The 11,038-nt window shown below is 38.7% G+C and overlaps 1 protein-coding gene across 1 annotated transcript in view; it reads left to right on the top strand.

The window, feature by feature from the left end:
• The first annotated feature begins 3,876 nt into the window (after positions 1-3,876).
• Positions 3,877-11,038, top strand: part of Golga7 (golgin A7) — a 10,581-nt gene continuing 3,419 nt past the window's right edge. Inside the window, exons 1-2 of the mRNA XM_010617134.1 lie at positions 3,877-4,116; positions 9,949-10,050. Of these exons, the coding sequence (XP_010615436.1) occupies positions 3,892-4,116; positions 9,949-10,050 (327 nt within the window). The 5' untranslated portion in view covers positions 3,877-3,891. The remainder of the gene's footprint in view (positions 4,117-9,948; positions 10,051-11,038) is intronic.

Raw genomic sequence — 11,038 nt, 5'->3', positions numbered from 1 at the left:
ACTGATGATTTCAAGGTAGACTGTGCGTTGGTTGGCTGGTTTGTTTGTTTTTAATATCTTGTTTAATTGGATTGACTTAATATGTTATTTTGCATACTTCCTGCTTTGGGAGATGGGGGCTCACCATGGCGTATGGATGATGTAGTTCTTCATGTTCAAGGAGCACGTCTGTGTTAATTGTATTTTTCTTTGCTTCATTTGATGTAAAAGATTTTTTTACATGGCTTTTACACACACTTTCTCATCAAGTGTTTTCTTCTGAGATTTTTTTAGGGGTACAGTTTTTTCCCTGACAGTTTTCAAGTAAAGAAAATATTGTTGAAATTGCACTTTGTTTTAAATAATGAATACCCTGATATCAAGAGAATCAGAAGCAAAATGGTCACTCTAACTACTTTTCAAGCTTTGTCTGTCATGTAGAGGAAGCCCTATGCTCTGCTCTGTACGAGTGAAGGGTGTATGTATCTCTGAAGGACACAGTGCTGATTCCAGCTGTGACACAGAACTTTCAAGATTAGTTAGTTAACCTGGTCTTTCTGGCTTCAGTTTTCTCAGGAGAAAACTGGAATTAAAGTACTCAGACCTCTGCGACTCACAGGGTATGGAACTTTGATTGCACCTTCCTACTTAGCAGGTTTATGATCCCTAAATGCTGGTTAACATTCAATGAAATGAGGTCAAGTAAGAAGAGTGAAAGGCTCTGAAATTCACCAAGCACTCTTTAGATTATTACTTCTCTATTAGAACCCAGACAGGCCTCTAAGCCTTACCAGTAGTCTGGTGTCTGCAGAGGGACTAAACTCCAGCTCTCCAGTCTTGCTCCACTGTGTGGGTGCCCAGACAGCTGGGAGTGCAGGACTGATTTCCAGGCCTGATAGGAGATGCCTGGTCCCTGATTCTGAAGACCACAGCACTGTGGCCTACAGTTGAAACTGGTTTTTGAGACATAGTCTGTGTGGTCCAGGTTGGCCCTGAACTCACTGTATAGCACAGGCTCCTTCTGCCTTGGCCTCCCAGTTACTTGGCTTACAGGTGTGTGCCACCACACCCAGCTGTGTTGTCTTTACTGCTGCCTTTTGGGCTTTTATTTTTAATTTCCCTTTTTAAAAATAACATTTGAAAAGCTGTTTTCATGTGTGTGCATCATAGGATTGAGCCCAGGGTCCCGCAGAATGAGCACCCATTCTGTCTCTGGGCTATACCTCCAGTCCGTCAAAAACTTTTTGGCACTTTCTTTTAACCTTTTTCCTCTTTTTCTTTTTTATTAACCTTTTTAAAAAATCCTTGACTTTGATTTTTTTTTTAAAAAACTGGTCTGATTTGCCACCATCCTATAAAGCTTTGTAATCTCAGAATAACAGCAGGATTAGGATTCTAGTATGAATGGTAATTCTAACTTGAAAGAAAGTGCTCCTGGTTTGGACTCAAGTTTTGAGCCACATATAATGAAATTAATTAATTCATCATAACGTTGACAAATTACATATGATTAAAGTCAGTTAAGCTATTGATGTATGAACAGATGAACTGAAGGCATTAATTTAGGAATAACTAGGTGAATATAATGATTTGCCATTAATATTTGCCCGCTGAGTTCTCTAATTCTGATTGTCTGTGGAGTAGAACGGTGACCTAGGTTCCATACCTGTGGACACCATACCTTTAGTTCAGAGTAGTGAAGAGTGCTGCCTTGCTCTCAGCAGCATCTGTGCACCCTGCTCTGGTTGGGGACTCCACACACTCTAGAGTTGGCACAGCTCCTTTGGACAAAGACCAATGTTGGTTTAAAGGTTGAATTAAACTTTCTTATGCCACTGGCAAGCTAAGTCCCATAGTTTTTCACTTGAAAGACAAAACGATTACAACTGCTTCTGACTTAAAGAAATTTTGATAGCTTAAGGCAGTGGTGATGAAGAACTACACACACGTTATTTATTTTTCTTTTAAGTAAAAACATGTTACTGTATGAATTGTTTTTGCTAAACTGAAACCTCCGTATTCAGGTTTAATTGCATTTTCAAAAGTTATGTTCTTTGGGATATTTTGTCTTATATTATATATTGAGTTTTTTTATTTTTAATGAATCTATTTCTACTTAAATACTTCATTAAAAGGATAATTCATGGGCCAGGGATTTACCTCAGTGGTGCCGCACCTGCCTGGCAAACAGAAGGGCTTGAATTCAATTCTCAGTACAGGAGGGGAAAAAAAGATAATTCATGCCAGGTGTGGTGGCACACCCCAGCACTTGGGAGGCTGAGGCAGAAGGATCACCGTAAATTCGAGGCCAACCTGAACTATGTAGCAAGAACCTGTCTTTAAAAAAACAAAATCATAAATAGTATTTTAGGAGTAGGAGACATTATGCAGAAGAAGGGCTAGAGTAAGAACAGGTGAATCATGATTTGTTAGAGTATTAGATGAAATACCCTTCTAATGGCCTTAAAGTCCTCAGATAAAGCACTGAGATTTGAAATGTGCAAAACACTATTTGAAAAGAAAAGAAAATAGCACTAGAAGGAAGTGAAACAGATGAATTGGTGAAAAAAACGAATGACAGTACTGTTGTCTGCCACTTAATGACAGGAACACAGTCTCAGATCTGTGATTGGTGACTTGTTTGTGAGCACCCGAGAGTGCACCTACGCACACTGGGGGCTTCCACAGCACTCGCAGTGTAATATGGACCACCCACATAAGTGTATCCGTCATTTACTAAAACATCACTGTGGTATGAACCGTATTAGTGCAACATCAGATAAGTGTCGCTGAGTGAGAGAGCAATGATTGGTGTAAAGTGTTTCCAGTTAAATGGAGATTTTATGCTCTTCAACAGCATGAGCTGTTACAATAACCACAAAATGGTTACTATAAAAGAGAATGGGAGTCCAGGCGTAGTGATAGAAAGGGTTTTTTGTTTTTTGTTTTTGGTACCGGGGATTGAACTCAGGACCTTGCACCTGCAAGGCAGGCACAGTGCCACTGAGCTAAATCCCCGGCCCCAGGCATAGTGATAAATGCCTATAATCCCAACTCTCTTGGAGGCTGAGGTTGGAAGATAGAAAGCTCTGAATCCTAGCTTGGGAATTTAGTAACACTGTCTCAAAACTTAAAAATGAAAAGGGCTGGCATTATAATTCAGTGTAGTGGTTCTGGGTTTAAGCCCTAATACCACCAAAAGAGAAAAAAGATGGGAGACAAGGCCTACCGAATAGAGAACTTGCAACTTTTTCGTTACTCTGCTGGAAATACCCTTCCTTTCCTTTTTGCCTAGGTACTGCGTTTAAGATTACCTACTGACTCCAGATAAAGAGAGCTCCTTTGTACCCCTCTATACTTATATACGCTTTTATGATAGTGCCCTGTTTATTGGGTTTGTCTGTTCACTTGTCTGCTTACATAACAACTCTTGAGCTATGAAGCAGGGTATTATTATTCATCTTTTGGTTACCCTGCCTCAAAGCTCCAGAGTTTAGTTATACGGAGAAGGCACAAAAAAGTAGTTCTTAAATGCCAATTTATGTTCAGGAAAACAGGAATCAATTATAGAATTTACTTGAAAATCTGTGTAAGAAATTAAAAAGTGTCATATTGAACTTTGACGATTTCTAGAATAAGAGGAATAAAACAGAAATAAAATTTTAAAAGTCCAAAGCAGGCTGGGCACATGCCCGTAGTCCCAACACTTGGGAGGCTGAGGCAAAAGTATCATTGCAGATTCATGGCCACCCTGGGCTACATAATAAATTAAAGACCAGTCTAGATTACGTAGCAAGACCCTGTCTCAAAAAAAAAAAAAAAAAATCCCCAGTCAGTCTCAGTAACTTCAATCCAGATTTAATCACCTAAAATATTGTTTTGTTTTTATGCCAACTTTTAGATTAAAGGTAAATGATATCAAACATTAATGAATTGTCGAAGTGTTTCCCAAAAGGTACTTTAAAACTCTTTTCTTTCCTACAGATTGATAGACAGCAGTTTGAAGAAACTGTGAGAACCCTAAATAACCTTTATGCAGAAGCAGAGAAGCTCGGGGGCCAATCCTATCTTGAAGGCTGTTTGGCTTGTTTAACAGCGTACACCATCTTCTTGTGCATGGAAACCCACTATGAGAAGGTAAAGAAGGCCATGTCTGTTGTCACAAAATTTCTTATAAAGAAAATGACTGTTCCGCATGTATGTTTACATGGTAAAAACTGCCATAATCTATAGGGGGCATTTATAATAATTCCCATGTTGTCACTGCTCCTCTGGCCAGAGCACTTGGGAATGATTCCTGAGTGTTTCAGAAACAGGTCAGAGTTGGTATGTCCACTTGGAATTAACATGTCTGTTAAAGATCAGCCTACACTTCAGCTGAACATGGAAAATCTCCATATTTGCATTCTTTCCAGCTCTTTTGAGAATTCTTTTATGTCATTTTCCCAAATTTCTATCTTCGGTCCTATCCTCACACCTCAGTTGTTGTCTACTCTTTCAAACTGCCTGTTAAACCCGTAGTGGCTGGCTTCTAAAGATTCCCTTAATTCAAACCCCCACCTCCCTGTTTTGTCCCCTGGAGCCCGTCTTGTCAGTGCTGCTTTTAGGGTGAGGGGTGGAGAAGACAGATGTACTCAGACATCAAACACTGAAGTACCTCCCATTTTCCCGTGCATTAACTTTCCTGATTTTCTTTGCCACTGTCCTTATCTGTGCCCTTAGTATCTCTCTCCTAGACTGTCGGAATTGTTTCCTGGCTCCTTTCATCTCTCCCCTTTTGCATTTCCATCCTGCGTGTTGGTCTTCATAAAGCATAAACTTCCTTCACCTACCACTCCCACCGAGTCCGAGCTTCCTGTCTCCCGTTCTGTTCCATGGTCAGGTTCAGCTCACCTTTTCAGCTCATGTCGCCTGCTCTTCCTTCGCTTTCTTCATGAGTCACCGGAGCGGCCCTCCATGGTGTGCCTCCACCTAAAATGACACTCCTCCCATGTTCGAATGCCACTAGTCCCACATTTCCCGTGTCCATTTACCTTCTTAATGCTTTTGCTCGGGATTCTTGCCTTTCCTCTGTGTCTCACAACATGTTATATATCTGTATTCTGGCACTTTGAAATATAGCATTTTTTGTTCTTATTTGACCTACATCTGTGCATTGTTCCTGGGTCAAGGACAGTGCCATAGCCATTTTTGTATCCTCTTTATTGGCTTAGACCCTGCTTTTAATACATTAGGTGCTCATTGAAATGCGTGTTACATAAATGACTAAGTTAATCGTCTCAGTAAACCCAAAATATATCTAAGTTCTGACAGTGTTTAGAAAATGAAACCCTGTAAGAGTCTGTCTGTTACAGCCCACCTGATAGAAGTACCTGTGTTTGTTTTGCACTCATTATAGTGGAGAGCAGATAATGACAGCTAAAATATTTTGAGCCTCTGGCTGCAGTGTTGCTTTTTTCTTCTTTTCTCCAATAGTAAAGCTCTTTGTGATTTGTTACAGTATTTGCTAGCATCCTAACATGAACTCTCTAGTCTTAACTCTAATTCTATCGTATGTTAAAAAAATGTATTTAAATAACTAAGTAGTAGTTTATATGCTTTGTATCATATACACTGCTAATTCCAGTTTAACATCAAAATCAGAACTTATCAAGGATTGGTGTCCGCTTTCAATTTATGTTTAGTCTTACTATCTCTTCAACAGTGTATTTGGTGAGTGAAGAGCCAGAGGATTCATCCATTCGATAAATATTTATTGAAATTGCCAGGAACATAATTGAATAGAGCAGTCATGGTTGCTGACCTGTGCAGTTTATAATCTCCTGGTAACAAACTGATTCTAACAAAAAAGGAAAACCAGCAAAATTAGGATAAATGCCTTGTAGGAGGCAGTGGCCTGTGATGGAAATAGTAGAAAGGACCTAATTTAGATTGTACGGTCAGAAGAGGCCTCTGAGGTGATGGCATTTAAGCTGCTGTGTGAAGGATGAAAAGCCTTGTCCTGTTCGGCAGAGAGATGAATTATGCAGAGGTCTGGGGAGCTTAGCAGTCCAGGAACCGGGAGAGAGTGTGGTGAGAGGATAGGAGAAGATGCCGGAGATGCTGTGGAGAGGTTAGCAGAGGCTGCAGCACACAAGAACGCATAGACGTGGGGAAGAAATGTGTCTTTTACTTCTGGTGCAGCAAGAGCCTTACTCTAACATTTAAAGCAGGAGAATGATATGCCACATTTTCATTCTCAAGAGATCTTTCTGCACTGTGGAGAGAAGCAAAGAGTGGAAGTAGGGAAACAAGTTAGGAAACTCCTCAGAAGTCCAGGAAAAAGATGATGATAGCCTGGACTAGGGGCAGAGCATTGTAGGTGGAAGTAAAGGCTACACTGACCTGAGGAGCTGAAGGTAGGAGAGCAGAAGAGACCCAGTTCGTCTACTTAAAACATGATCATACAGGGTGGTCATTTAAAGAAGTATGTGACACTGCCATTTACCATTTTATCTACGTATATTTGCTGACAATGATAGAGAGATGTCCTACTCGCGTAAGTTTGTGGAAAAAAAAAAGAGTGATTGGGTGCCAGCCAATTCATACTAGTTACGGGATTACTTAGGCACATTCATCTCTGAGTTATCTCAGCTGTAGAGTAGATCTTAGCGTTAACGCATTGCCTAGCAAATGGTATATACTAGTAAATATTTTTTGATGGTGTTGGAAATGGAGTTAGTGTCTTTGTAAATTTTAATCAGACATGTTTGAGCTCACATATTTTTATTTGCAGTATAAATAATCTTTTAGCCACATGCTGGTTTATTTGGGTCCTAAAATACTGAACAGCTCTGCTTGGTGGGGTGGGTCATGCCTATAATCCTAGCATTTGGGCAGCTAAACCAAAAAGCCAGCAAGGAATACATAGTAAGACACTGACTCAGAAACAAACAACAAAGCACTTAACAGCTCTCAGTTAAGATTCTTTTGATTATATATCTTAGAAGATGATCCTTGGTATCAAATAATGTGAAAATTGATTCATCCTAGTATGTGTTTTAATTAGAGGTAAGGATAACATATAAGGTATAACTTTATAGGTCTTATCAAGGTCTCTGTGTTTATAGAACAAGTATCATAAAGCAAGTAAAGACCAAATAAAATTAATCAAGACTTAAGGTGTAGCCACATTTTTTGAATAGATGATTTTTTTAAGAAATCGCACATGAATAACTAGATCATGCAAAGTTAATAAGTGGAATAATTAAGATATAACCTACCTATGCTTTTAAAAGAAAACTTTTAAAATGTTTGTGTTTTTATAAACAATAAAACATAAAAAACAGTTATCTCTCTCTTTAGTTTGTACCCTCAGAATTTCTGTGCTATGATTTATTAATGAAAGGACAGGGTTGAGTCATTTAGTCTATATTGTTTTAAATTAAAACTCCTAGGCTACAAACGGTAAGCCAAATATAATGCTTAGAGTTTGTCATGTATGTTAAATTTTGGAAATTATAAATAGGCCTTTTAAAACTTGCTAGAACAATCGTGTATTTTATTCTTACAATATTCTATTTATTGATTTAAAATGAAAAGAATGACCTCAGTGTTACTTCTGTTAGGGAACAAATGAGCTCTGGAAGATTCTCCTCATTGTCTTCCTTCTTCATCAACTAGAAAGCGTTCCTTCTGCCTCTGTGCTGTAATGTGCAAGGCAAACATTTGAGTATTTTCTGTAAATACCGGTGTTCTGATGTTCTCGCTGAACCTCACTCAGGCTGTTAGGCTGTCTCTGGCAGAGTATTCCCAAGGAAAGTAGTGATCTTTTCAGAGGTTCAGTTGTGTTTCATCTTGTACATACACAAATTGAAGTTTTATTGGGGGTTGGAGAAAAACAGATAATTGTGTTAATATAATGAAATTTTCTTACGTGGATTTACCAGTCCTAATAAAGTGTGGGTAGAAGGTCACTGAGGTCTCACGGGGAGGAAGGGTGCTGTGTGCTGTATGGAATCGGAGCAGTTCACTCACACTCATGGTTTTCAGTTGCTAAAGAGATTAAGAGTTAAATGTATCTTGTTTGGGACAGTGCTGCCTTCACCAAAGTAGTAAAGAGGATTTTGAGCTTATACAAAAAGAAAACCAATAGTTTTTCTTTCTGAACTGATACCCAAGTGCTCATGAATATTGCTACAGTTTAATGAAAACCTTGTCCAACAGAGTTAAAGTTGAATCAGAGAGAAATGCTATTTCCTTGCTAGTAATCTGTATCCAAGGAGAGGAGGAAAGCTGTTCTGAAGGGATCTTTTCTTCAAAACCAGCCAAGCAAGCATGTTCCTGAGTCCCCTCCAGTACTAGCGGGCTGGGGTGAAGGGAGAGTGGGTCTCCAGTTTCTGATTCTGACAGGTGAGCTAAGAAGGAAATTGGAGAGAAGATTGAGAGTCCTGGACGGGACTCCTTCATGGACTGCTCCCTTTTCATTATTGTAGGACGATTGACAAGCTCTGATAAAAAGATAGTGCCCCTGGGTTATTTTTTCTTTTCCTTTTTCCTCATAATGACCAAGCACAGTACAAATTCTTTTTTTGGGAGAGATCAAACTCAGGATCTTGCTACTTGCAAAGCAGGCGGCGGAACCACTGAGCTAAATCCCTAACCCCACAGTTCAAATTCTTTTGAGAACTGAAAATAGGAGCATGATATATGCATTGCTTCAGGTAATTAGGCAGGGAAAATAATGTAATAATATACAGATTGTATATTATTAAAATATACAATCAAAAATATCATCCTTTTTTAAAAGAATAAAACATGACTTGTATTATCCCTAAATTTGTAACCTGAATAAACTGTTTTTCTTCTGAAAAAAATGTTTTTTATACAAACCATGTAGTTTTAAATTCTAAGTCAACTTAAACTAATGTTTCTAAATTGTAACATCCTAATTTGTTAGTTTGGCCTGTTATGCATTCATACTTAAATCATTGCTTAACTTCCAGCTTTATTTCTATAGCTCTCTTTTCCCATTATGTTGCCATCACATTTGTGACTTTATCATTTGTTGGTAGTGTGAGTTTAAAGAATTACATAGTAATTTAAAGAACTGGATCAAAGCCTCTTTGAACATTAGAGCCAAAAAAAAGGGTTATAGTTACTTTGAGCCTGAAATAAAACTTGTGACTCTTTGGTTTTGGATAAAGCTATTAAGATTTATTTTCTTCTAGCTTATCTGTCTCAGAAGTGCCCTTATGAAAGCTGGAGATTTGGCTATTTCCAGAAGTTCCTTTGTATCCACTCTGGTTTTTCTCTGCATTTGCTTTGACTTTTACAAGTTTAACACTAAACTTATAAATTGAAGTTCCTGTCTAGAAAACAAGCCAACTACAGAATAGCACTACACACAAACATGGAAACAGTGAAGACCGCTTGTGATGATCAGAAACTCACAGGCAGATAATTTGTCCAAGGCTTTACAAAGAAATACATTTCTGCTTTTAAAATGACTGGGCGCCCTTTTGTTACAGGCCAGCTTTGTATCATTACTTAGAATGAATGAATGAAAATGTACAAAGGAGAAAAATAGTAGCTCTTAAATGTTGCAAGAGAAGGCCAAGAAGTATCCTTGCTGTTAGAAAAGCCACACTAATATTTTTTTTAGTGAAAGAGAAGTGTTACTATCTACTGTGTACCTAATCCTCTATCTCTGTATCCAGGACTGAGGAGGCTGGGAAGAAGGAGAGGGTAGGCTCTACTCCTGTCCTTGTACACATGTGCGTTTACACTGCATTGAAAGCACTTCGCCTTGAAGAGCCCATCATACTGTCCTGTGTGAGCTAGACATTCAGAGCTCTAGTCTGCCTTGTAGATATCCATATGACTTGCTTTAAAAGCCAGTTCCACTCCCTGAATATTATGAGATCTGGTTGACACTTCAAGGAAAATCTAATGAAACATTAAAAAAGCTGTGGTGTTTCTTTCTGTCAGGTTCTGAAGAAAGTCTCCAAATATATTCAAGAACAGAATGAGAAGATATATGCTCCCCAAGGCCTCCTCTTAACAGATCCCATCGAGAGAGGACTTCGAGTTGTATCTTTTTTGTCCAGATCATACATTCTTATTGCTTATTTTTATTTCTTTTTTAGAAATGGTACTATTTGTCATTGGCTAGAGAGAATTTAACTCCCATCTCTTGTATTTGGCTTGGGAGGTCTGTAAATTTCATACCTACCATAAGGGTCAGTCTCTGGCCCATTTTTCCTTAAAGCCTGTCTCCTGTCCTTTGCATTATGCAGGTCTCTGGCTTCTTAAGTGTTCTGGTTACCGTTCTCAGTGTTTGGAGGGCATCCTTGCAGTAATGATGGCAATTGTATGAGTAATGCATTTTTGCTGCAGCAGCTCTGCGCTTAAAGCGCCTTTGAAATGTGTAAACTCACAGAGGTCATCCAAATGAATTGCAGTTCCGTGGGTTCACCTGACTCGCTGAAATCAGTTACAGCTGCCAGGTGAATGATTTCATTACCTTCGACATACTCTGCATGTTTTTAGAGGCAGTAAGCTCAGAAAGTAACTATGCAATTTAGTAAATAAAACTTTAAAAAATTTAGCTTGGAAGTAATGGGTAAATAAATATAAATAATTTTTTTTAATGTAGGCTGCATAATCAGCTAGCCTTCCAGCTGATAGTAATTTCAGCAGTTTTATTATTTCCTCTGCAGCAACTGATTCTCAAACTTTTAGGGGTCATGAACCCTCTCCCAAGAAAAACTTTCCATGTCATTTCAGCATTTTTGGACCCCTGAGTTCATTACCTCCATGTATTTGCTAATTGAGATCTCCCTAGTCCTGCCAATAAAGCATTCTTTCTAGATTATTCTTTTTTAATCAAAATTTGGGAAGGAACTACATGAGAAATACTACAAGTAATTATATTTATTAAAATACTGAGCGAGCCGGGTGTGGTGGCGCACACCTATAATCCTAGCACTGAGGAGGCTGAGGCAGGAGGATCACTGTGAGTTCAAGGCCAGCCTGGGCTACACAGTGAGCCAGGTCAGTTTCAACTACACAGTGAGAC

The sequence above is a fragment of the Fukomys damarensis genome, unplaced genomic scaffold (genome assembly GCF_012274545.1).
Source record: "Fukomys damarensis isolate Sample0158 unplaced genomic scaffold, DMR_v1.0_HiC HiC_scaffold_18, whole genome shotgun sequence".
In the NCBI taxonomy this organism is placed as follows: Eukaryota; Metazoa; Chordata; class Mammalia; order Rodentia; family Bathyergidae; genus Fukomys; species Fukomys damarensis.
The sequence above is the reverse complement of the archived record's forward strand: the minus strand, read 5'-3'. Positions and strand labels throughout refer to the sequence as shown.